Here is a 26,842-nt window from a genome sequence, read left to right on the forward strand (position 1 = left end):
GCCATCAGAATGCGCCATGGTGTTTGTCGCTCTAAAGTTTTTTTCGCTGCTGTTGAGTTTTTTAATTTTCAAGCGAAAGAGAATCGAAGACTCGGTCACGGAGGGGGGAAAGCCCATGAATTCGCCGAGGCTGCTGGAATCAGGATGAGAGTTGCAGGTAAAAAAAAAAAGAACTAAAAATGGGGTCTTCCAGCCTGTTTTGGTGAAGTTTAGAAACCTGTAGGAAGAATGCAGTTTCCTGCTGGGCCTGTCAATGGTGTGACTTTAATGCTACATGTTTAGTTAGGGTTAGGAAAATTGTAGATGGAATTCTTTTAAAACACTGAATCAAGACATTGGTTTGAGCGTTGTGATTTTTTAAAACGATGCAAACAAATCAATTAAAGAAGATTCCTACCCTGATTTCCTGATGACTCTGTGTGCAGGGGCATTGGCCAGTGTAGTTCTGTGCTGTAAAAGCCAGGAAGGTTCCACTTTTGATTTCTATCCTGTGTTTAGCTTAGCTTTTGGTAAGGAAGTTAGTAGGAATAGTACTTTTGGCTTCAGACCTAGCGAGAGAACATTCAGCCAGATCTGTATTGGAAAACGCATGCATGTTGATATCTTGTGACAACTGAATTTGAGGAATAGCTCAGCAGTCCAGCCTAACCTGTGAATTGCTGGAATGAAGGGAGAACTGCCCAACACAATTTTTAAGTCTTCCAAAAGCTGACATTTGTCGAGCAAGAAGTCCTGTAATTGTTAGAATGGAGCAATGAGAAAGCATGATAAGGTAGGAAACTACACCATTAATTCTGATTTCAACACAGTGGAAATAAAGGGAAGATAGGAAGAGAGTGAAATGGAGTATATTCGGATCTCTGAGGGAACCATAAATTTTCATACAATGGCTTCTCTTCCCATTCCTGCATCTTTGCCTTCGGAGTCTTTTGGGATCTATCCTTGGCCATCCTTCACTTTATCATCTACATGCTGCCCCTTGGGGACATCATCTCAAAGCACAAGTTGGGTTTTATACATCGAAAACACCCAGCACTGCCACTTTCAACCCCTGATTTGTCAGATTGCCTGTCCAACATCCAATTAAATATTGGGCGGAATAAAACCATTACCTTCAGTACCTGCCACCAACTGCGCCCCTCTCACTGACCACCATCTGATCATTCACAACCTTGGTGTTGTAATTGCCCTAAGATGAGCAGCTGACCACGTATGTGCTCATCACCAAGACCGCCTATTTCCACCTCTATAAGATAGCCCACCTCTGCTTTAGGTAATCTGCTGAAGTGCTCACCCATGCTTTGCTGTCTCGAGATGTGGCTGTTCCAATGCTCTCTTGATCAGACCTCTCACATTCTACCCTCTATAAACATGAGCTCAGACAAAACTCTGCCGCCCAAGTCCAAAGTCACAAGCCCTGTTTAAACAATCAGGGTCCAGTCCAGCAGCTTTCAATTTTAAAACTTTAATTCCGGGCAGCACGGTGGTGCAGTGTTTAACACTGCTGCCTCACGGCGCTGAGGACCCGGATTTGATCCCGGCCCCAGGTCACTGTCCATGTGGAGTTTGCACATTCTCCACGTGTCTGCATAGGTGTCACCTCCACAACCCAAAAAGATGTGCTGGGCAGGTGAATTGGCCACACTAAATTGCCCCTTAATTGAAAAAATAGAATTGGGTACTCTAAAGTTATAAATTAAAAAAAAACTTTAAGCCTTGCTTTTCATCACCTTCACGGCCTTTCCACTTCTTATCTGTCAGCCATGACCCAGTTGGTAGCAGACTTGCATCTGAATTGCCCGGTTCTGGGTTGAAGTCCCATTCCAGAGATTTAGCACAAAAATCTATGCTGAAATTCCAGTACTGAAGGAGTATTGAAGGTGCCATTTTTCAGAGGAAACGTCAAACCGAGACCCAATCAGCCTGCTCGGGTGGATGTATAAGATTCTCTGGCACTATTACGAAGAGGTGCAGGGGAGTTCTCCGGTGTCCTGGTCAATATTCATCCCTCAATCAACAAAAAGCAGATTATCTGATCATAATTGGGGAAGCAGTAGCATAGTGGTATTGTCACTGGATTAGTAATTCAGAGACCCTGGGTTATGCTCTGGGTACCTGGGTTCAAATCCCACCACGGCAGATGGTGATTCAAATAAAATTTTGAACTGAGGAAAAATCTGGAACTATAAGTCTGATGATGACCATGAAACCATTGTTGATTGTTGTAAAAACCTGACATGTGACTCCAGAAATGTGGTTGTCTCTTAAATGCCCTCCAGAATGGCCTAGCATGCCACTCAGTCGAAGGGCAATTCAGCCTGTGCACATCCCACGAATGAATAACAAAAAGGAGTTTGCTGAATGCATATTTACTGTTATTTCTTCTGGCTACATTTCCAAAAAGCACTTAAATGGCTGTCAAGCACTTTGAGAAGTCTGGTGAAAAGGACCCTTTCTTTTCTATCACTGTAACCTCTGATGATGCACTAAGATCTCTTGTGTATCCCCAATTTTAATTGTTCCATCACTGGAGACCCATGCTTTTAGTTGCCTAGGCTCTCAGCTCTACAACTTTTGCTCTTCATAGAATCATAGAAATCCTACAGTGCAGAAGGAGGCCATTCAGCCCATCGACTCTGTACCGGCCCTCTGAAAGGGTACCCTAACTCGACACACTGTCCCACCCTATCTCCCCCCCCCCCCCCAAATCTGCACATCTTTGGACACTAAGGGGCAATTTAGCATGGCCCACCAACCTAACCTACACATATTTGGATTGTGGGAGAAAACCGGAGCACCCGGAGGAAACTCACGCAGACAGTCGCCATACAGACAGTCGCCCAAGGCTGGAATGGAACCTGTGTTCCTGGCACTGTGAGGCAGCCGCCATGACACTGTGCCACCCATTTCTCTCTTTGTCATCAGCTTTAAGATGCCCCGAAACCTACTACTTTATCTCCTTATGTGACTCGGTCAAATTGTGTTTGTTAAATACATCTATGAAATACCTGGTACATTTTATTAAAGTGTTGTTGTAGTGCTGGGCATAAATTATAACACAGAAGCAGGTATTTCAGTCTGTCATGGTATTTATGTCTGAATCCCATAACCCTTATTCCCCCTCTTTCCTTTAAAGTTATATCTAACCTAATCTTATAAATTGACACAGTCTTTACTTCAATTCGGAACTCTGGTAGTGTGTTGCACAGCCTTGCAATCTTATACACAAAAGCAAAATCTCCTGCTCTCCGTCCTATATCCCATACATTTAATTCTGTATCATCACCTTCTTATTCTAGATTCCGCAATGTAGCTCTGTTTACTTTGTTTTATATTGGTTCTCGGGATGAGGGTGACACTAGCAAGGCTGCATTCCATGTCCATTCTTAAATGCCTTGAGAACATTACGTGTCGTCCACATAGTGTGGGACTGGAATTATATGTAGGCCAGATCAAGGTGACAGACTGTCTTCCCTGAAGGTCCTTCTCAGTCCTATTTTTTTCATAATTTGAAATATTTCTACAAAACACCTCAATCTCTCTCTTTTAAAAAAAAGTTTTATATTTCAAACTTGAGGTTATTCATGAAGGCCCCACCTTGACCGAGGAGTGGCAACCCTCAGGTTAAATCACCACCAGTCAGCTCTCTCTCAAAAAGGGGTAGATCAGCCTCTGGTCTTTGGGGACTTTGGTGCCTTTCATATAGTGTGGAGGCAATAAGAGATGACCATGTAGCATCCTTTGGCCCTCAGAATAATTTGCACTGTTTTACTATTACTGTTTTGACTATTTTAGTCGCTTCTGCAAATTTGGTCGCCCAGCTTTAGCCCTATGTGCCAAATACTGGTGGACATAGTGAATAGAAATGGGTCTAAAACATCCATTTCCCTATCCACTTCCAACTAATCTGAGAAATAATCAGTAACTTTGGCTCTCTCTCCTTACTTCCAACCAGTTTTTAGTCTAATTTGTTACCATTTCCATGATTGCATATCTCTTCACCTTCTCCAGCGGTGTCTTGTATGGTATTTTGTCAATGACGTTCTGAAAGTGTACAACATGCTGACTCTATTCCCCTCTCCGCCATATCTGTTATCTCCTCGCAGTTGATCATGCATAATTTTCCTTTCTGAAATCTGTGTTGCCTGATCCTAATTATTTTTTCACCTTGGTCTTTTGCGATTCCATCTTTGATTAAAGATTCCAAAATCGTCCCAGCCATTGGTGTTGCTAACTGGTCGGTAATTACTGAAGTTTCAGTCTCTGTTTGAAACTGGGTGTCTACCCGTCAGTCCTCTTGCACATACCTAGTCGCAGTACAACCCTGCCGTCATTTATTCCCTCAGAAACTCTGAATTCTGAAAGACAAAACATTTGCCATAGGTGTTCAAGATCAGAATCCCGATAGTGAATATCATGGGAGGCAAGATAAGTGGTGGAATTGCCATGCTGGAAGGCAGACTGTTGATGGGGATTAAGCCAGAACTTCTACGGAAATGGATAATTGGAAAATTAACAGCAGTGTCCATAAGTTTAGATAGCACTGAAATAAAACTATTTGAACAGTCATTTGAAGGGCCTGAGATCACCTTTCCTGGTGTTGGGATATGAATGAACCTAAGCACATTTCCAAGGAGATGGGGAGGTGGATTGGAGTTGTTGGCAGAATTACTTAATTGTAGATGACACGCAGGCCAGCCCTACCCTGTCCTTAACTAACATCCACCCACATTTATTTTCATTCGTGATCACAAGACAGTGGTTAGCGCTGCAGGCCATAGTTGATGATTCTCTCCCTGAGAGACCAATGCTAATACTGTCACTGCCACCGTGGCTTAGGTTAGTTCAAGACTGATTGTGTGAGCTTCCTGTGGTGTAATGCCACACAATATGGTGCAGGTCTCCCAATTAAACTAGAAGTTGTATAATTTATTTTAAAAATCCTGTGACTAAATTTGTGACTTCTCAAGGACAGTTAGGGATGGGCAATATAAGGCGCTATTCTCCCCAAAAACATCTAAGTTAATGTGTGGCGGGTTTTTCATGGAGTTTCCTGCCGGCTTGTTCCCCACTGCTATTCAGTGACACATAGTCATTATTTTGGGCCCTGGGGAGTTCCTCACCGGGTTAGCCCACACTTCGAATTTTTTTTAACACTGGGGAGCTGAACTCAGAGACCGGGCCGCCATTTTGAAAGGGTGCCCCAAACTCTTAAGTGGGCTTGTGGGACCCACACACCCCCCACCCATGGGCAATGTCACCCCCAACACACATGGACACTGCCCCACACCGCCAAAGTGAGGACACCCCGCTATGGGATTCTGCGGGTCCCCCCTCTTCAGCACCCCCCCCCCCCCAAAATCCCGTACAGCACCCCCTCCCTCCCAGGACGCACACCCATCACCCCCAAACCTCTCGGAGGCTCCTACTTCCCCATCCTTCAAACCCTTCCTCCACCCTAATTTCATGGGCAAGGCCCCCCTGACCCTTGGCAGTGCCACCCTGGCACTTGGGAGCCCTTGCACTGACACCCAGGCAATGCTTCTGCTGGCTTGGCAGTGCTATCTGGACACTATAGCAGTGCCAGGGAGACCCCCTTGGGTGCTGATCCACCTGGTCGACATTTGAGGCCAGTGGATCCCGTGCAGGTAGGTCTTATGTAGGTTTAATTCGCACCCATAGAATAGAATCCATATGTTTGCCTTGCCAGTGATGCTCGCTACCTATTAATTAATATAAAAACATTCCTGCTGTCTTGCTGTGTACTATTGATATTCAGACAGGCTGAACAAATTGCAGTTGTGTATTCTTGCCCACCAGCTGACTTTAATTCCTGGGCAGTGCATGATACAGAGGCAGACACAGGAGGGTGTAGCTATAAATAGATTCTCCCTTGCAGTGTTTCTTCGAATTGTTGTCTTCATTTGCCATGATCTTTGATTATATTTCTGAATTCTGGGAAATTCTGTGAGTATGAGGATGGTGTTCAGCCAAATAAATTGCCACAAGCACGTCTATGTTAGTCTCAGCACTCTTGCAACTCTGGGCGCAGAGCATGTGTAACACATTCCATTATATAATGTGATGCACCTTTACCCACATTTCATTTTGAATATTTGTTTTACAGGAGGGAAAGCTGGCTGGCACAGTATGTTAGCAGATGGTTTGAATGCAACCCATCTGAAATAGAAAACGCGTGCTGCCTGCAAGCTGCACAGGCTCCTGCACAGAATGTGGTTTGGGCAGGATCAATCCCCCAGTTCCTGGTGGTTGTGGGTCCATTGTGCTTTATTTGATATGGTCCACCGCACAATTGCTGCTAAGCTTGTTCTGTGGGGTCGTAAGTATGTCAAAAGTAGGGGGGAAGGGAAATCATACTTGTGCAGAAGAAATGTTCATTCTGGAGTTGGAGTTAAGTTATAATTCCATGGCACCACAAGCTTTACCTTGCATCTACTCATGCTAAACTTGTCACTTGAGTGCTTGATTCAAGCCTTGGTTAGTTGGGAGTACATGTGAGAGTGAGTGAGAGAGAAAGCCAGCATGAGGGATCAGTGTCATGAAATTGAACTTTGGGTGGAGGATCTGCTTTTTATGTATCCCTTAAAAAAAAATCCTATAGGGATAGAATGCATGGCCAATCTGCTGCCTCCTATTTTTCACATTTGGCTGCAGGAAATTAAAATTAAAATATACCAGCTCTTATTACTTGTATCTATTTCACAAAGTGTTTTTGTTAATTTCTAATGAAGGTGTTGATCCACAATTCTCTGTATTGCCAGTTTGAATCCAAAGTCTATCCATGCAGATTTTATTCACTGAGAAATCGTCACAATATTTCCTGCTAACCTTTTTCGAAAGTAGACAGAAAAGTGACAGTCGCATTGTCTGGCCAGTCTTTTATTGCAGCCTAGTAACCAGTTTGTCAAACAGAAGAAACGTAATTGCCAACTTTGGCTCCTGAGTCAGAAGATTATGGATTCAAGCTCCACCTCAGAGACTTGAATGCACGATCTCAGCTCATGCTTCAGTGCAGTACGTGGGAGCGCTGCACAGGTGAGATATTAAACCAGCTAAATTGTCTAATTCCTCTCACTGATGTTTGTGTGATCTTGGGATGTGTAAACTGACTGTCTGATTTATCAGCATGACAACAGTGCCTAGTTTGTAAAGCACTTTGGGATGTCCTGCGTATGTGAAAGGCAGTATATTAGTGCAAGTTCTTTCTTTGATTTTAAATATTAGTAGTCAAATGGTAAAAGTGGTGGCCATTAGATATTTTGATAGTTGTACATTTAATCAAAAAATCATTGCATTAACATCTCTGCTTTATTTTAGTCATTGATTTGAAATAAAAATGTAAGTTAATGTAAATTAATTTTTGCCTCCTTGAAGCTGTGTTGTAAATGTGTTGATCGGAGCTACTTTCTGGTTTTGAGGTTAGATGTTGCACGATACAATTAACAAAGTAAATTGTGGGGGTTGCGGTGATGCGGAGCTAAGCCGCACGTTCGGTAGCTCCCGCTATTTTCGGTCTTTTGGGCTCTTTTAATGGCCCGTTGTGGTGCTGGTTGGACTTTTCTTGGTGTGGGAACACATCCAGTGCGCTCTTCTGCTGGTGGATGGACTGGACCAGGAGCAGAGCGGTTAAAAAATCGGCTTTGGAGCAGAGAAAGGTGCGAGGCAGGAGAAACAAGATGGTGGCGGGCGGAGAGCCGGCAGCAGTGGGCGCAGGAGCAGCAGGAGCTGCGTCAGCGCTGCTTCAGAGAGCTGAAGGCTGAGCTTTTGGAACAGCTTAAGGCCTCGCTGGACAAGCTCATGGCGACTCAGACGGCCCAGGGTGTCGAGATCCGGGAGCTACGGCAAAAGGCCTCGGAGAGCGAGGACGAAATCCTAGGCCGGGCAGTGAAGGTGGAGTCGCACGAGGCGCTCCACAAGAAATGGCAAGCGAGGCTGGAGGAGATGGAGAATCGCTCCAGTCGGAAGAACTTGCAGATTCTGGGCCTCCCGGAGGGGCTGGAAGGTTCGGACCTGGGGACCTATGTGGCGGTGATGTTGAACTCGCTCATGGGCGCGGGGTCATTCCAGGGGCCCTTGGAACTGGAGGGTGCCCATCAAGTGCTGATGAGGAAGCCCAAGCCGAATGAGCCGCCCAGGACGGTGCTGGTCCGTTTTCACCGCTTCGTTGACTGTGAGTGTGTGCTGAGATGGGCGAAGAAGGAAAGGAGCAGCAAGTGGGAGAATGCAGAGATTCGGATTTATCAGGACTGGAGTGCGGAGGTGGATTCTGAAGCGGGATAAGGACCCCCCTCCAGTGTGGGCCTTACAGGCCGATCTCGCTCCTCAACGTGGACGCAAAGCTGTTGGCTAAGATACTGTCCAGGAAGATGTGGTCCCGCTGATTAAACATGAGGACCAGACGGGGTTTGTGAAGGGGAGGCAGCTAAATATCAATGTGCGGCGGCTACTTAATGTTATAATGATGTCGGCGGCAGATGGGGAGGCGGAAATAGTAGCATCGATGGATGCAGAGAAGGCCTTCGATAGGGTGGAGTGGAGCTACCTGTGAGAGGTGCTGAGGAGATTTGGGTTTGGTGAGGGATTCATTAGGTGGGTGAAGCTGCTGTATAGTGCTCCGGTAGCGAGCGTGGTGACAAACGGGAGGAGGTCGGAGGATTTTCGGTTGTCCCGGAAGACGAAGCAGGGCCCTCATCCCCTTGTCTCATCCCCTTGTCAGAAGAGCCCTTGTCTCCCCTGCTCTTCGCGTTAGGGGGGGGGGGGGGGGGGGGAGGAGCACCGGCTATTGCTGTACGCGGATGATTTACTGCTGTATATTGCGGATCTGGTGGGGGGGATGCCTGAGGTGTTGAGGATACTTGGGGAGTTTGGGGATTTTTCGGGCTATAAGCTCAATGTGGGAAAGTGTGAGCTGTTTGTGCTGCACCTGGGGGAACAGGAGAGGGAGATAGGAGAGCTCCCGCTGAAGAGGGCGGAGAGGAGCTTTGGATATCTGGGTGTCCAGATAGCCAGGAGCTGGGGAGCCCTTCATAGGCTAAACTTTTCGAGGCTGGTGGAACAGATGGAGGAGGAGTTCAGGAGGTGGGATACGTTGCCACTCTCCTTGGCGGGCAGGGTCCAGTCGGTTAAGATGACGGTGCTCCCGAGGTTTTTGTTTCTTTTCCAGTGTCTCCCCATCTTGATCCCGAAGGCTTTTTTTAGGAGGGTGAATAAGAGTATTCTGGGGTTTGTGTGGGCGCGGAAGGCCCTGAGAGTGAGGAGAGTATTCTTGGAGCGAGGCAGGGAGGTAGGTGGTCTGACGCTGCCCAACCTGTGTGGGTAGTACTGGGCTGCAAATGTGGCGATGATCCGTAGGTGGGTGATGGAGGGGGAAGGTGCCGCATGGAAGAGGATGGAGGCGGCATCCTGTGTGGACACGACTTTGGAGGCACTGGTGACGGCCCCGCTCCCACTCCCCCCGGCAAGGTACTCTACGGGTCCAGTAGTGGTGGCTTCCCTCAGAATTTGGGGCCAGTGGAGGCAGCATAGGGGGGAAGTGAAGGCCTCAATCTGGACCCCGATACGGGGCAACCATCGGTTTGCACCAGGGAGAATAGATGGTGGGTTTTTGAGTTGGCATAGGGCAGGCATCAGGCGGATGGGGGACCTCATCCTCAACGGGAAGTTTGCGACTTTAGAGGAGTTGGAGGGGAAGTGGGGTCTCTTTCCCCACCCCCCCGGGAATACTTTCAGGTACATGCAGGTTAGGGCGTTTGTTAGGCGGCAGGTGGCGGAGTTTCCGCTACTACCGCCTAGGGGGGTGCAGGATCGGGTGCTCTCGGGGACGTGGGTCGGTGAGGGTAGGATCTTGGCAATTTATCAGGTGGGGGAGGAGGCCTCGGTGGAGGAGCTGAAAGTGAAGTGGGAGGAGGAGCTGGGGGAGGTGATCGACGAGGGGACATGGGCAGACTCCCTGGGGAGGGTGAATTTGTCCTCCTCTTGCGCTCGGCTCAGCTTAATTCAGCTGAAGGTGCTGCATAGGGCGCATATGACTGGGACCAGGTTGAGCCGATTCTTTGGGGATGAGGTCAGGTGTGGGAGGTGTTTGGGAGGCCCAGTGAATCACGCCCACATGTTCTGGGCGTGTCCGGCGTTGGAGGGTTGCTGGAAGGGGGTGGCGGGGATCCTGTCCAGGGTGGTTGGTTCCAGGGTGGAACCGGGTTGGGGGCTCGCTATATTTGGGGTAGCATCGGAGCCGGGAGTGCAGGAGGTGAGAGAGGCCGGTATTCTGGCCTTTGCGTCCCTTGTAGCCCGGCGAAGGATCCTTTTACAGTGGAGGGACGTGAAGCCCCCGAGCCCGGAATCCTGGATCAGCGACATGACCGGGTTCATTAAACTGGAGAGGGTCAAGTTTGCCCTGAGGGGGTCGGTGCAAGGGTTATTTCGGCGGTGGCAGCCTTTTCTTGATTTCCTGGCGGAGTGTTACAGGGTGGTCAATTTCAGCAGCAACCGGGGGGGGGGGGGGGGGGGGGGGGTTGTGGGTCTGTTAAGGGGGTTCGTTTTTGCAACTATTCATTTGTTACTTTTTTTGTTAATTTATTGCTTTGTATGGGGGGAGGGGCTTTTGTTTCTGTTTTTTCTACGCCTTGTTTATTTTATTGTTAGGAGAAAATTGGTTGTTGAAAAATTTGAATAAAAATCATTTTAAAAAAAAACCAAAGTAGATTGTGTATCTGGTGATTCTTGGCCTATTTTTGTGAATACAGTTTACACATGATGTGATTTAGTCCTATTTGAGGTTAGCAGTGGAAGATTCAAATTGGTTTGAACAGGTGTTTATTAAGCAAGCAGCAACAAAATAATTTGTTGATGTCGAATTTTGGATTTGTCTGCAAATTATCTTTTGTAAATTAGATTGGTCTTCTTGCTTCATTTCACTTTGAAGGTTAAGTACAGGCTACTTGCAAAAGAACACATTGACCATTAGTCAGCCAATTTTAGGCAATGCCTTTCAGCAACATAATCCATTCACTCTGGAAATGTCTTGAGTCAGGAGCAAATCTATAAGTAGAAGATTTGAATTATATTTCAAATTATGATATTTTCTTCAAGGAGTAAAATGATAATCTGGAGATGATCCCTCTTAAATATTAAAGCTGAAGATTTGTATTCACAATTCAAGATATTTGTATCTTTCAATATCCTACCCTTGTATCTTTCACTATCCTACCCTTGTATCAGAGATACATCACTGATAGCCCTGGATATTTAGTATTTGTAGTCTAATCACAGTTTATTCTATTTCATTTGAATTATATTGAGTTGCAGCAGGATAGTAGCTGTTAGAAATACTTCAGCGAGCACCGTGGCGCAGTGATTAGCACTGCTGCCTCACGGCGCTGAGGACCCGGGTTTGATCCCGGCCCTGGGTCACTGTCCGTGTGAATATAATCCGACAAAAATAATTAGGCACTCTAAATTTTTGAAAAAGAAAAAATACCTTACCGTCAATTAGGTTTTGGTTGTTGAGGTGAAGCAGTCATTCAAAATAAGTCCTTTTCGAAAAAGCTAACGTTATGTCTCTCCTCTATGAAAATACGTGCGCAGAACACATAAATTATGTAGAAGAAAAAACTTAGTTGTAATCCTTGGTCTTCTCTGGGAAGCTCCAGAGTTAACTTATGTTCCCTTGAGCTATGAAGAAGACTTTGGGGGGTGGGGATGTACGGGAACGATTCCTGTTGGAAACTACATGTGGATAAATATTGGGCACATTTCCAATCCAGATATAACATTCACTTCATATGTAAACGGTGAAATAATATGTGAATGCTCACTGACAAGGCTAACACATGAATAATGAGTACTTTGGGCTGGTACTGAAGGATTCTCACTACAAAAAGAACTGTATGCTAGCAGGAGGACAAAACCAGGGAAAATCTGGGGGAAGGGAAGAGAACAAAATCCCCTGTTTAAGGCACATTTTAATAGCATATTTTTTGTTCTAGCTCCTCGCTTCTCTTTCCCAATCCTGTCACTCCCTGCTACTCACTGTCTCTCCTGAACTGCCTTGCTCCCTACAACTTGCTGCCCTGCTTGCTGCATCCTTGTCCCAACTCTTTCTCCCTTACGCTTGCCACCTCTTCTCACCCCCACACTCCCTCCTGCGAGCAAGCGGGGCAGCTATTGAGGGGATCAAGAGGGTCGGTGGAGGGAAGCAGCAAGCGGGTGGGGGTCGGAAGAAGCAAGTGGTGATGGGGTGCTGAGCAAGAAGCAACCAGCAGGGTGACGGGAAGTAATGAATGGGAGGGAATAGTAAGGTAGTAACAGGAATTTGGGGTCAGTTGTGTTCTGACAGCCAATAGATTTTTAATGCAAAAATTACAAGTAGGGAAGGAAACCCTTATTATATGTTTCCTTATGGGAAAGTGCAAAGACAGGTGTAAGATCAGAAGATCGGGCAGGATATAAGGACTGTGAAGGATGATTATAAAATTAAAACAAGTATAAGAGAAAACTAGCTAGAAATATAAAAACAGACAGTAAGAGTTTCCATAAGTATTAAAAAGGAAAGAAGTTAACAGAGAGAGTGTTGGTCCTGAAAGTGAGTCTGATGAATTGATAATGGAAAACAAGGAAATGCCAGGTGAATTGAAAAGGTATTTTGCATCACGCTTCACTATACAGAATATAAGTAACATCCCAGAAACTGCTATAAACCAGGAAATGGAAGGGACGGAGGAACTCAGGAAAATTACAGTCATCAGAGAAGTGGTACTGAGTAAATTGTTGGCACTGCGGGCTGACAAGTGCCTAGGTTCTAATGGACTTCATCCGAGGATCTTAAAATAAGTATCTAGTGAGAGAGTTGATGCTGAGATAGTTGATGCGTTGGTTTTAATTTTCCAAAACTTCCTTTATTCAGGAAGGTCCCATTAGATTGGAAGATAGCAAATGTAACTCCATTATTCAAAAAGGGAGGGAGACACAAAGCAGGAATGGAAGACAGAAATGGGAACCAGTGTGTGTACTGTACTCAGATTTCCAGAAGACATTTGGTAAAGTGCCTCATCAAAGGTTATTGTGGAAAATAAAAGTTCATGGTGTAGGGGGTAACATATTGGCAAAGATTGAAGATTGACTGGCAATAGAAAGCAGAGAGTAAACATAAATTAGCCTTTTTCAGGTCGACAAGATGTAAGTGGAGTGTCACAGGGATCCGTTCTTGGACCTCAACTGTTTACAATTTATATAAATGACTTTGGTGAAGGGACCAAAGGTATGGTTGTGAGAGAAAATCTGCTGATGATACAAAGATAGATAGGATAGATAAATAGTAAGTTGTGAAGAGCACATAAGGAGGCTATGAAAAGATGTAGATAAGTTGAAATGAATGGGTAAAGATCTGGGTGCCTAAGTGCATAAACCGCAAAAGGCTACTTTGCAGGTACAGGAAGTAATTAAGAAAGCTATAGAATGAAGGGAATTGAATACAAAAGGAGGGTGGTTATCCTTCAGTTATACAGAACACTAGTGAGGCCACATCTGGAATACTGTGTACAGTATTGGTAACCTTATTTAAGGATGTAAAAACATGAGAAGCAGTTCGGAGGGAGTTTAGCAGATTAATACCTGGAATGGGTGGGGTATCGTATGAGGGAAGGTTGGACAGGCTATGCTTGTATCTGCTGGAGTTTAGAAGAGTAAGAGGTGACTTAATTGAAAGATATATGGTCCTGAGGGGTCTTGATAGGGTGGATATGGAAAGGATGTTTTCTCTTGTGGGAGAATCTAGAACTAAGGGTCAATGTTTAAAAATAAAGGATTGGCCATTTAAAATAGAGGTTCGGCAAAATTTGTTCTCAAGAGGGTCGTGAGTCTTCGCACCACTTTTCCTGAAAGTCTGGTGGAAGTAAAGTCTTTGAATATTTTTAAGTTAGAGGTGAATAGATGGGTTTGATAGGTTATCGGTGGGATGCAGATTTGAGCTTACTATCAGATGAGCCATGATCTTGCCGGGTTTGAATGACCTGCTCTTTGTTTGCATGAGTTTCGTTTAGCACATTTTTGTTTAGCATTCCAATTTTCAGGAATGGGTTAGGAGCGCTGAAGAAGGGATATCTGTATGTGAATGTTTTCTTGAGATGAATCAGCTTGAATCTTCTCAGTGTTGTAAATCAATAAAGGGATTATGGATTTAAAATTTATATTGTGTCTAATTGTTTGAACCATAATAATCAGGCTAACTACATTGCATTGTTGTATACGTGTGCAAGGTAGAAATAGTGCATTTGTGCAATGCTTATAAATCTCTGGTCTGCACCAGATATTCTGTCGGATTCAGGTTACCAATTACTCATGTTAGCAAATTCCATTTCACCTGCAATCTAAGCAATACCTTTGCCTCCCAATAGCAATGATAATGTGACTGGGAATTGAATCAATATGAGCACTAGTTATGTGTACTGAATTATCAGGACTCCAATCTTTTTTTTTCTATTTTTATAAATTTAGAGTACCCAATTCTATTTTCTTTCCAATTAAGGGGCAATTCAGTCTGGCCAATCCACCTACCCTGCACATCTTTGGGTTGTGGGGGTGAGACCCACGCAGACACAGAGAGGATGTGCAAACGCCACAAGGACAGTGACCCAGGACTCATATCTTTCTACGTCAGTGAGATGACACCAGACACAGACCAGTGTTCTGATTTATTTTACATGTAATACCTATCCCGTGGAATATGTTTAATAGTCTAATTCAACTATTCCACATCGTTATTTGTAACATCTGAAAATATATGTTGTGCAAATTTCGCCCTTGGGAAAAGTTTCACTTTTTTTTATAAATTTAGAGTACTCAATTCATTTTTTCCAATTAAGGGAAAGTTTAGTGTAGCCAATCCACCTACCCTGCACATCTTTGGGTTGTGGGGGCGAAACCCACGCAAATACGGGGAGAATGTGCAAATTCCACACGGACAGTGACACTGAGCCGGGATCGAACGTGGGACTTCAGTGCCGTGCGGCAGCAATGCTAACCACTGCGCCACCGTGCTCCCCGAAAAGTTTCACTTTATAGCTCCGTATTTGGAGAGCTGTGCAGTGCTAACTACAACACTATCTGTCTCTCTGATGGTATCAAACTACAATTCCCAGCAGACTTTTTTTAACAGAGAAACACGGTAGGGCAAATCTGACCTATCAACCTCCCCTAATTCTCTCTGATGAGGATTGGTTTAAGATCCTGAGACATAGGAGCAGAATTAGGCCACTTGGCCCATCGTGTTTGCTCCGCCATTCAACCATGGCTGATATTTTTCTCATCCCCATTCTCCTGGCTTCTCCCCATAACCCCTGATCCTCTTCTTAATCAAGAACCTATCTAGCTCTGTCTTAAAGACACTCAATGATTTGACCTCCACAGCTTCTGCGGCAAAGAGTTCCGCAGATTTACCACCCTCTGGCTGAAGAAATTCCTCCTCATCTCTGTTTTAAAGGATCGTCCCTTTAGTCTGAGATTATGTCCTCTGATTCTAATTTTTCCTACAAGTGGAAGCATCCTCTCCACATCCACTTTATCCATGCCTCGCAGTATCCTGTAAGTTTCAATAAGATTCTCCCTCATCCTTCTAAACTCCAGCGAGTACAGACCCAGATCCTCGACCATTCCGCATATGACAAGCTCGTCATTCCAGGGATCATTCTTGTGAACCTCCTCTGGACCCTTTCCAAGGCCAGCACATCCTTCCTTAGATACTGGACCCAAAACTGCTCACAATACTCCAAATAGGATCTGACTAAGCCTTAGCAGTATATCCCTGGTCTTGTACTCTAACCCTCTAAATAGTAATACTAACATTGCATTTGCCTTCCTAACTGCCAACTGAAGCAGCATGTTAACCTTCAAATCGAATCTTGCCATCCCCTCTCCCCTCTTCCCCCACCATTACTGTAGAAGCCGTGGTAACACATTGTCCAGTCAGCTGGAAGGTTTACTGCGTTCAACAAATAGAACTATGTTATTATCATTCCATCTCCAAAATGTACCAATAAAACCCCCCTTCCCAAACTGATATAAAATACAAGAAACACATCTTTGTTGCCCAATTTGTCTGGAGCCGCCGGCTAATAGATCTTTTCAGCATTCCCAGATAGGAATTAACCCCCTTTGGATTGAATTGAAGTTGACAGCAACATCACAGTAAAAACTAACCCCAAAATTCTTCCCCAAAAAACTGAGAACTTGACAATTATGTTGCTGTCAGAAGTACTAAAAACAGTGGGGCAAGTTGTTTAATGAATTGTGTTGCATACTTTGCAGATATCTGTCTGAGACGTGCTGAGTTTGGTAATATCATTCCCGTGGTCATTTTTTTGCATCTATGATTCCGATAATCTTGAAACACAAGATGAGTCTCTCAATCAGTTTCACATTTTTCTTTCACATTTTTCAGATACGTTTTTTCCTTGTCATCTCCTGGCACATCGACTCTGTCCTTGGATACAGTTCCAAACGTGTACGTCACCCTCTGATATTTTATCTGAGATGAGTTTACACTTTGGTTCAGACCTTTTGTCAGGAAAAGTCTATTTTGGAAATACTAGCCACCTGTTCATTTTTTTAAAGATTCTGACAGACCTGCTATGGGTTTGGTGACTAATTAAGTCAGTTTTTAAAAAGTGTAATTACTCATATACTGTGGCATTTGCCAGATTTCTCGTACAATTTTCATGGTTTGGGAATGCTACGTAAACTTGTTCCCTAAATTGACGGTGACGATTTGGCTATCAGTGAATTACCCTTTGGCTTAGCACTTTTTCCACCATACCACATGCTGCCAACCCACCCGTTAAAAACCCTCATTCTCTGCTGCTTACCTAATTATCATATACTTATTCACACCAAGGTATCATCACTGCTTTTCTCTTTCAGCCTCTGCACCTAGCAACGTCTCATTCTGATTCATTTCAATCTGCATCTGAACGCATCATGCTCTCCCTCATCTGAATTCACTACATTCTTATCCTCCCTTCATTTCACCCTCCATATCCGCTTCCCAGCTCATATTCACAGCCGCGGTTCACTATTTAACACACTCCTGGTCGGCTTCCCACGTTCCACCCTTTGAAAACTTGAGGTCATCCAAACCTCTGCCCGCCATGTCCTTACTCTCACCAAGTCCCATTTACCCCTCACCTCCATGCTCTCTGACATACACTGGCACCAGGTTTAGCAATGCCTCAAATGTAAATTCTCATGCTTGTTTTCAAATCTTTCATTGCCTCACTTCTCTCTGCTCTGTAATTTCCTCCCTACAATCCTCTGAGATATCTGTGATTCTCTAATTCTGACCTCTTCAGCATCCCTCATTTTGATTGCTTCGCCGCTGGTGGCTGTCCCATCAGCTGTCAACACTCTAAATATTAAAATGCTCCTTAAACCCTGCCTCTTTGACTAAGTTTTGGCCATCTACCGTAATATTGCCTTACATGGTGTCCAATTTTGCTTTATAAATGCTCTGTGAAGTGCCTTGGGTCATTTTATTACATTAAAGGCAGTACATAAGTACACAGTGTTGTAAATGGCTGTGCCACCAGCAACACGGCTCTGGGCATCATTACTTCACTTAAGTATTGTTTAGTTTAAAATGCTCCTAAGGTTTGAAAGCAACAATTCTAAATTGTACTGCTAGCCATTTTTCACAACTCAAATTAAAGTTTCTTGGATCCATTATGCTTTATTGAAATCTTACTGATAATACATATTTATGTTACACCATACAGTGAGTAAAAATATCTAATTTGTCCTTTCGTTTTTAGGGTCAAGGTAGAAGTCGCCTTGCTGATGATGAAATGATTCACATTATGTTAGTTAATGATAAGCTATGGAAGGTGTAATTTGTGAGGTAAGACATCCTGTTATTTAACTTAAAAATGAGAATGACATCTACTAAGAGGAAACTTGAAAATTATGTTGCTTATTGTTCACGTGAGTACTGCATATTTCCATTTAATCTTCCTTGTGCTTATCAAGGTGAAGGATGTCAATTCTCGGAAACACGCCACTTTTCCATTTTGGGCACTCCGTGTCAATAGAAACACTCACAGGTAAAATTAGAACAGTATGTGTGTTCATTGGGCATGATTGAGGTTTCTGGCTCGGATTGTTCCCAATTGTTATACGGGACCATAAAGGATACCAGTCCACGTCCGTTCCTTTGGAGGCATTTGGCAATGGCAGTCATAACTTCCAAAGAATACAAAGGACAGTACAGTGCAGGAACAGGCTCTTCCGTCCTCCAAGCCTGCGCCGATCATGATGCCTGTCTAAACTAAAACCTTCTGCACTTCCTTGGTCTGTATCCCTTTATTCCCATCCTCGTTCATGTATTTGTCAAGATGCCTCTTAAACGGCGCTATGATATCTGCTTCCATCACCTCCCCCGGCAGTCTGTTCCAGGCACTCACCACCCACTGTGTAAAAAAGACTTGCCGAACACATCTCCTCTAAACTTTCCCCCTTGCACCTTAAACCTATGTCCCCCTAGTAATTGACTTTTCCACTCTGTCCATGCCACTCATAATTTTGTAAACTTCTATCGGGTCGCCCCTCAAATCTCCGTCGTTCCAATCAAAAAAATCTGGGTTTATCCAATTTCTCCTCATGGCTAATATCCTCCAGACCAGGCAACATCCGGGTAAACCTCTTCTGTATCCTCTCCAAAGCCTCCACATCCTTCTGGTAATGACATCATCAAATAGCACCTTTCTAAATGGGGTGCAGATAGGTAACGCGCTTTTATTCTAAGTACTGTAAAATCAGATAGACATGTTAAAAATTTGCATCAGTTACATATTGCTATATTTTTAACATTAAAAAGATGTAAATTCTTACAGAATGTTAGATCTTTCATTGGGAAACTGTACATATTGGTTATGTTGCTGAAATACTAAGCTAGAGGACTAGACTAATGATCCCGAGATGAGTTCAAATCCCACCACAGCAGCTAGCGAATTCAAAATCAGTTAATTAAATGAATCTGGAATCAAAAAATTAATATCACGAATGATGACCGTCCACCCACCAGATTGTCATACACCCTTCTGTTTCACTAATGTTCTGTGGGGAAGGAAATCTGCTGTGCAAACTGCCCTGGCCTATATGTGACTCCAGACTCATGGCAATGTGGTTGACTTTTAACTGCCTTCTGAAATGGCCTAGCGAGCCACTCAAATGGCATGGTGGCTCATGACCACCTTCTCAAGGGCAACTAGGGATGGGCAATGCAATAACACCCATATCCTGTGAAGTAATTAAAAAATAACAATTCTGTTGTGTTTCTCAAGCTCCCTGGCACTTAAATCTTCAACATATGTGCAATGTCAAAGCTCTGCTTCTTCTCACCTGATGCAATTGCAGCATACAAGCACTGTGCTGTCTGTCGCAACAACTGGTTAAGTCCTCCAAGCTTTGACAACCAGGGAAAGGCAAAGCCCTGACATTTCATGCATATTGCGGTTTAAAGTTAAAGTGACCCCAAGAAAAGTAGGGACAGAATGAAAGAAGTCGAATGGTATTTTGTGCTATTAGAGACCTGGAATGTCAACATGCAAATTATGTTTTGCACTCTTAAGTCTCTGCCCCTGCAAAACATACCATATATGTTAATTCCTTATGATATACACTGTAAAGTCTCTAGTCCAGAATGCTTGAGATGCAGTCATTTCTGAATTTTGGAATTTTCTGGATTATAGAATGGCTTTAGAATGCCTAACCACAAGTCCTTGAACTGCAAAACACCATAGATATGAATACCTGAAACATAAAACCTTGATAAAACATTATAAAACAGTAATAAAAATAGTTTAACGTATCCAAATATTGTAGTGTACATGCTTACGCTCCTAAAGGACTGTACTAAAATAGGATATGCTTAGGTCTGCTGAAAAGATTTCCCTATAACTGGTGTTTCCGAACAATAGATTTCCATTCTGGAGAGGTTGCAGTGTCGTATTGATTCCTGGGGTGGCAGGACAGATGTATGAGCAGAGATTGAGCCAGTTAGGATTGTATTTACTGGAGTTCAGAAGAGTGAGGGGGGTTTCATAGAAACCTATAAAATCCTGACAGGACTAGACAGGGTAGATGCAAGAACGATGTTCCCAATGGTGGGTGTGTGCAAAACAAAGATTTACAGTCTGAGGATATGGGGTAGTAGACCATTTAGGACAGAGGTGAGGAATTTCTTCACCCAGAGTGTGGTCGGCCTGTGGAATTCATTACCATTGAGACCAAAATATTGTGTATTTTCAAGAAGCAGTTAGATATAGCACTTGGGCAAAGGGGATCTAAAGATATGGGGGAAGATGGGATTAGGCTATTGAATTAAATGATCAGCCATGATCAAAATGAATGGTGGAGCAGGCTTGAAGGGCCGAATGGCCTCCTGCTCGTACTTTCCATGTTTCTATATGTCTTGCATGTTGTGATTGGTAAATTACAAAGATATGGGAGTGATTAACATAATACCTACAGTACCTTTTCCAAAATAAAAATCAAATGATACCAGGAAAAAGGAAAGCAGACTGCTAATGCTGGAGATCCAAAACCGACACAGAAAATGCTGACAATAGGTGGCAGATCAGTCAGCTTCCGTAAAGTGAAAAGATAAGTTAATGTTTCAGGCGTACAACCAACATCAGATCTAGAAATTAATATGATGGGATGGGGAGGTGCTGGTGTTGGACTGGAGTGTGCACAGTAAGAAGTCTAACACACCAGGTTAAAGCCCAACAGGTTTGTTTCGAATCACAAGCTTTCAGAGCTTGTGATTTCAAATAAAACTGTTGGACTTTAACCTGATGTCGTGAGACCTCTTACTGGACGAATGAGCATTTTATAATGTTGGATTAAGATGTGGGAGAAAATCAGCAGATACACCACTCAGTAAACTGTTTTAATATATAAAGAGATCAGTTAGACAATGGGACTGCATTATAAGATGCAAAAAGCTATGGGGGTGGGAAAACCTGAAAAGTTCTCACAGAAGCGACATGGTGGCACAGTGGTTAGCTGCCCCACAGTGCCAGGAACCCGGGTTCAATTCTGGTCTTAGGTGACTATGGAGCTTTCATGTTCTCCCTGTGTCTGCGTGGGCTCTGGTTTCCTCCCACAATCCAAAGCTGTGCTGATTAGGTGGATTGGCCACGGTAAATTGGCCCTTAGTGTCCAAAAGGTTAAGTGGGGGTTCTGGGTTATGTGAATAATGTGAGGCATGGGCTTAGATAGGGTGCTCTTTTGGGGGTCGGTGCAGACTCGATGGGCCAAATGGCCTCCTTCAGCCCTGTAAGGATTCTTCTAAACAAAACAGTGAAAAATTGGAGACAATGGGAGAAAAGAGATTAGGCTGCCAATGTACAAAGTCTGGCTGTAAATGTGACCTGATGATCTGTGAGTTGCTGTGATAACTTCAGTGCGCATTCCCAATCTGACCTCTTTGCCACATTGAAGGCCTAAAACAAAGAGACCAGATTGGACTCAGTGCAAGCTTCAGGAACAGTATCATTTCTGGGCACTCTTCATCCTCCTGATCTGAACACTGGCCGCAGTAATATAGGACCATGCCCATGTCTTTCATTTCCTTCACAGAAAGTGATGCCAGTGATGTGCGTGGGACAGTCAGTGTCAAGGAGAGGGTATGTTGGTTTACATTTCAAGTATAGCCCATTCATTAGAACACAGCATTGGGATAATTTTGTCATGTTGGCCTGTCTTTATTCTTTCTCTTGATTCCTTGCACTTTCAATAAATTTATTTCTGACTTTCTGGCAGTTACATGTTCCTCAAGTCTTATCCCAGTTTGTGCTGGTCACTGTTTGCAGTTATCCACTTTGGTACTAAAATGGAATATCAGAATATTTTTTAAAGGGTGAGAGGCTAATAAGGAATAGTATTCAGCGAGCCCATGGCACCCTGAAAATAAATCACAGAGAATGAGTATGCAAATACGTCATGCAATTCGGAAAACAAATAGTACATTAACTTTTCTTATGGGGGGGAGGGTTTGCATTATAAGAGTAAGGAAATCCTGCTGCAATTATTTGGCTTTGGTGAGACCATATCTGGAGCACGATGTACAGTTTTGATGTCCTTATCCTTACCTAAGGAAAGATATACTTGCCTTAGAAGGCATGCATTGAACTTTCTCTGGGGTGACAGGTCTGCCTATAAGTAGAACAAATCTATATTCTCTGAAGTTTAGAAGAATGAGAGATGAGGCTGAATTCTCTGCCACCCACTGCCGGTAACGAGGTTCCGATCTGGTGGCGAAATGAGTATCAGGCTAAGACCAGGTGCCAATCCTGTTCCGATGCTCCAATCCCTTGTTGGTGGCAGCAGCGAGCTACACGCCCTGCGCTGGCGGGAGATACAAAGTGTTTCCTGCTGAGAAAAAGAGTAAGTCAAAGCACTTAGTGGCTTTTGATGTTGTGAGGACCTGTCAATCCAATCTAGAGTGTTTATAAACATTGTGGTTAGCATCAGAGCAGGATAATGGAGATGGACTCAAACGTGAAGGGAAAGATCAATAAACAATCCACCAAGCAGCTATCTCTAGAGTAACAAAACTGTCTAATCAATGGCTAATACAATTTATTGCTGTGTAAAATTGAATGGAAGGTCTACATTTCAACGGCTGTCAAGGGATTTCAATCCCTTTGAAGTGTACTGGGCTCTCAAGGAAGCCTCTGACACTTTTAACAGCTGCTGCTTTGAAAACTCCTGTCTGAGGCATGTTACGATCGGGTGGGAAAATTGATGTGGACGTTCAGCCGTGATCTCATTGAATGTCAGAGCAGGCTCATGGGGCTAAGGGCTGCTCCTATTTATTGTGTCTCAGCTGGAGACCCACGAGGTACTCCTCTATTGTTCAGGTTAAAGAAGACCTACTGTACGCCGGGAGGCTCACTTCACTTGGAGAATGTTTGATTCGGACTCTGGTTATTAAAAGTGGAAGTAATTTTTGCTCCTCAACAATGACACCCATGAGCCTGCTGAACAACAACAAGAATAAATCTTTAAAAAGAAACATTTATTTTGAGAATATCATGCATTTTACAGTATAAAAGCAATTTGTTTATATTTTTATTGTCACTTACGTATTTTCTGTTTCTCCTCTGACTGATTAGGATCCTGTCAGCAGGTGGTTTGAGGAAAGTTCTAGAATATCTTTATTCTCCTGCTGGCGTTCCTCAGTGATACTTATAGGAAAAACAATAACCCCGAGTACAATATGAAACCTGCTTATGAACGAAACCAAGAATGCCTGCCACCAAAGAAAAGAGAATTGCTACAGAACAATACTGGAGGTGAGGATGTCTTAAAACATAACACATTGCCAGCCAATATTCCTACAGTAAACAATGCTGATTGGTCGAGAAGTGCTGTTGAAGAGAACCAAACAATACTGAGATATGGAATCCGAGCTGATAATGGTGAAAGCTCACCAGGAGTCGCAGTGGATCAGTATGGCATGATGTACAAATTAGCTGTACCTTCTGCAAACTACTCACTAAGTGCTCAACATTCATTGGTGAATATGGGACATCTCTCACCAGCATACAGCATTGCACCTCCACTTCTTCAGCACCATGGGGTTCCATATACGCCTGTGCATTACACCCAGCTACCCCATACTTCATTGCAGTTTGTTGGAGCTCCATATCCGGTACCATATGTCTCTCACGGCATTCTGCCAAATCCATTGATTTCCTCTGCAGTGGGCATCCCCGCCTCTCATCTTTCCCAACTTGTTTCATATCCTTCCATGATAGCTGAGGCTGGCACTCCTCCTCCACGGGCGGCATCTCCTGCACAAACCTATAGTAAAGCCACTGGTTCTCCTGTACACAATTTGACTCCACAAGGACCACTGCCTCACCTAACCACGGCAGATCTTTCTCAAGGCATGAGCCATGGTAGGATCCCACTGCACTTCCAACCGTCGCTGTTAACACCATCGTTTGCAACATTTGCCACAGCCGTGCCAAATCCAGATATTTGTCATGAAAATAGATATAGCATACAGATGGCAAAAGACAAAGAAATTGCTGAAACTATAATAGAAGTCTCTGCAAACCGAGGTGAAGGAGCATCAGACCATCAGAATTTTGAGAGACGACCACGTCACGAGAGATTTATAGAGCTTCAGGCACCCTATTATGCTGGCAGTAGAAAGGAAGCTCAGCTCTCTGCCTCATCCATGGAGAATCTAAGAGGCAGTCCCCATTTTCCTGTTCACAGAGAACCAAGAAGTGAAGTTATCTCTCCAGCTCAGAGGAGTACACCAGACACAGACCTAGAAGTCCAACAAGTAGTTGGGAGTTTGGGTGCTCAAGGGTCTCAGGGTACTGTGGTTGTTAGAAAAGAAGTCTTAAGTAACATAAAAGTTTCACAGAATTCATTTAAAAGTCAAGAGCAATTAAGACACCTCTCACAAATCATTCCAGGTAAAAACATTGTGGAATTTTGTTCCAGTGAAGAATTATCACGGTCTCCCTATCTGCCTGCTCAACAGCACATTACCACAGGACTCAAAAGGCAATCGTTAGATGACCAACGTGGACGTTTTCATAAAACAATGATATTAGCCAATGGACAGCCAATATTAATGCCTGTTGATGCACCTGTTCTTGAGGAACATGCATTGGTTAATAATGTTGCTGCACCTACAGAACCCATAATTCAAAGTCATCCTGATGGGCAAACAAGAGCTTGTTCAGTGGTTCCACTTCCGACATCACAATCCACGGGCCCACTCCCTCAGCCTGTTCTGGTCCAGCAGCCCCCACCTGCTCATATTCCTTCACACTTTATGAAAGGTGCCATCATCCAGTTAGCAAATGGGGAACTGAAACGTGTAGAAGACCTGCAAGCGCAGGACTTTGTGCATAGTGCAGAGATTAGTGCCGGGCTAAAGATTGACTCCAGTACGGTGATTGACGTTGTTGAAAGCCAGCGTCCCGGATATGTCACCCTTCATTTCTCTGTAGGAGAACCTCAAACAAAGGTGAGTCTGCAACTACAAGTAATCTTCATAAAGCAAAAAATGTTGGTCAAAAATCAGATACCAAGTTAGTCCATTCCTGCTTGAACTAATATGGCTGCCAGACATAATACAGGTAGCCCAAACATTTGTGTTGCCCCATAAAATTGGTGATATAATGGAGCTTAGGCGTTTTTGGTTAAAGCACTTGTAAAGCTGAGCCGGACCACTGCAGGGAGTGTTTGCAACAGCAAAGATTTTATTTACGTGATTAACATCGGGAATTATATTGCTTTTATTTCATTAATGTAAATGTATTTCTTTGGGTTTGAGATATTTAGATTTTTCTCCTGTGTTGTAGGTGAGTGTGGAGGTCACTCCAGAACATCCATTCTTTGTATTTGGTCAGGGTTGGTCCTCTTGTAACCCAGACCGCACTGCACACATCTTTGGACTTTCATGTCAAAGACTCACAGTGGGTAATGTCTGTGTATCACTCGGTGTCCAGTCTTCTGGCAGGAGCTCTACGCAGCCAGCATCCTCTCCAATCAATACTATTTCAGTTCACGATTCAAGGACCGTGGGAACATCTGAAGTTGTCACAGCTCCTCCAGAAGTCTCGATCCACATTAGTAGAAACTCTGAGGTTAGAAACCATTCAAAAGACCCGGTCATGCAGAATTTGCATAGAGACTATGAAAACACAGGCATTCCCAGCCACCCGAATTATCAACATTGTTGGTCCACCCCAGTTTTCCAAAGAGATGGTTTTCAATCAGAGGAGGCAAAAATGTCCTCCCGGCCTTCCTTCATACCACAGGAAGTCAAACTTTCAATTGAGGGACGTTCAAATGCTGGGAAATAACTGCATGAACTCTGCGGGAGTATAAATTAAGACAGTTTCACACCTATTATGACAGCCTTTTGCCAGTTATAGTAATGCATTGAAATGTACTTTTGAAATTTTTCGCAAAACATTAGCAGCGTAGAGATTGGATCTGCCATTGGTATATTAATGGCAAATCGGGAATGTGTGACAGATTTTACCTTAAATAATTAACTTGCTGTTAACAGATCAAAGCCAATATTCTTTGATGAATAATTGTGTGTTCCGAAATTGCAATTCTTTCCAACTTCAGAATTAATGTAGTAAATTCTGCATTTTGTTCCCTGCAATGCTTGTTTTGCCTGGGGTTGATGATCTTGGTATAAAGAATATAGATATTTAACTCTTGAAGCCCCTTAATGTAAAATTCTATATATTTTAAAAAATGTATTAAATGTTACAACTTAGCTATTTTTTCAATTGGCAAACCAGGCTTTTACTCCATTCTCATCATACAACTTTTAAATTAGGTTAAAAGTAATGTTGAGGGCAGCACGGTGGCACAGTGGTTAGCATTGCTGCCTACGGCGCTGAGGACCCGGGTTCGAATCCCGGCCCTGAGTCATGGTCTGTGTGGAGTTTCCACATTCTCCCCGTGTCTGCGTGGGTTTCGCCCCCACAACCCAAAGATGTGCAGGTTAGGTGGATTGGCCATGCTAAATTGCCCCTTAATTGGAAAAAATAATTGGGTACTCTAAATTTATATTTTAAAAAAAGTAATGTTGGTATGTTATCATTTAATTTAAAGAAAATTGTAAGTGACAGATTTCAAAGTGGACAGTTTATTTGATATATGGGGATTTCATTTGGCGAAGCAGAAAATGCAATTTTGATATTTTATCTGAAGAAATTGGGGGGAAAAAGTGTTTGTAAAGAGCCCTGTAGCTTGCTATTTGGTAACATTTTGGTTGAAA

The 26,842-nt window shown here is 43.7% G+C and overlaps 1 protein-coding gene across 6 annotated transcripts; it reads left to right on the forward strand.

The window, feature by feature from the left end:
* On the forward strand, positions 1 to 26,530 carry LOC119971202 (ataxin-1-like). Of its 6 annotated transcripts, XM_038806421.1 has the most exons (8): positions 24 to 157; positions 6,897 to 7,056; positions 16,454 to 16,516; positions 17,820 to 17,905; positions 18,034 to 18,107; positions 21,649 to 21,695; positions 23,187 to 25,066; positions 25,404 to 26,530. In XM_038806421.1, the coding sequence occupies exons 7-8, from the start codon at positions 23,291 to 23,293 to the stop codon at positions 25,905 to 25,907; spliced, it is 2,280 nt and encodes a 759-aa protein (XP_038662349.1). In that variant the 5' UTR covers positions 24 to 157; positions 6,897 to 7,056; positions 16,454 to 16,516; positions 17,820 to 17,905; positions 18,034 to 18,107; positions 21,649 to 21,695; positions 23,187 to 23,290; the 3' UTR covers positions 25,908 to 26,530. The 6 variants fall into 6 exon arrangements, with proteins under 6 accessions (XP_038662347.1, XP_038662348.1, XP_038662353.1 ...); XM_038806422.1 differs by lacking the exon at positions 6,897 to 7,056; XM_038806419.1 differs by lacking the exons at positions 6,897 to 7,056; positions 16,454 to 16,516 and having other exon boundaries at positions 1 to 157.
* The last annotated feature ends 312 nt before the right edge of the window (positions 26,531 to 26,842 follow it).

Source organism: Scyliorhinus canicula, chromosome 9 (assembly GCF_902713615.1).
Source record: "Scyliorhinus canicula chromosome 9, sScyCan1.1, whole genome shotgun sequence".
NCBI classification, from domain to species: domain Eukaryota; kingdom Metazoa; phylum Chordata; class Chondrichthyes; order Carcharhiniformes; family Scyliorhinidae; genus Scyliorhinus; species Scyliorhinus canicula.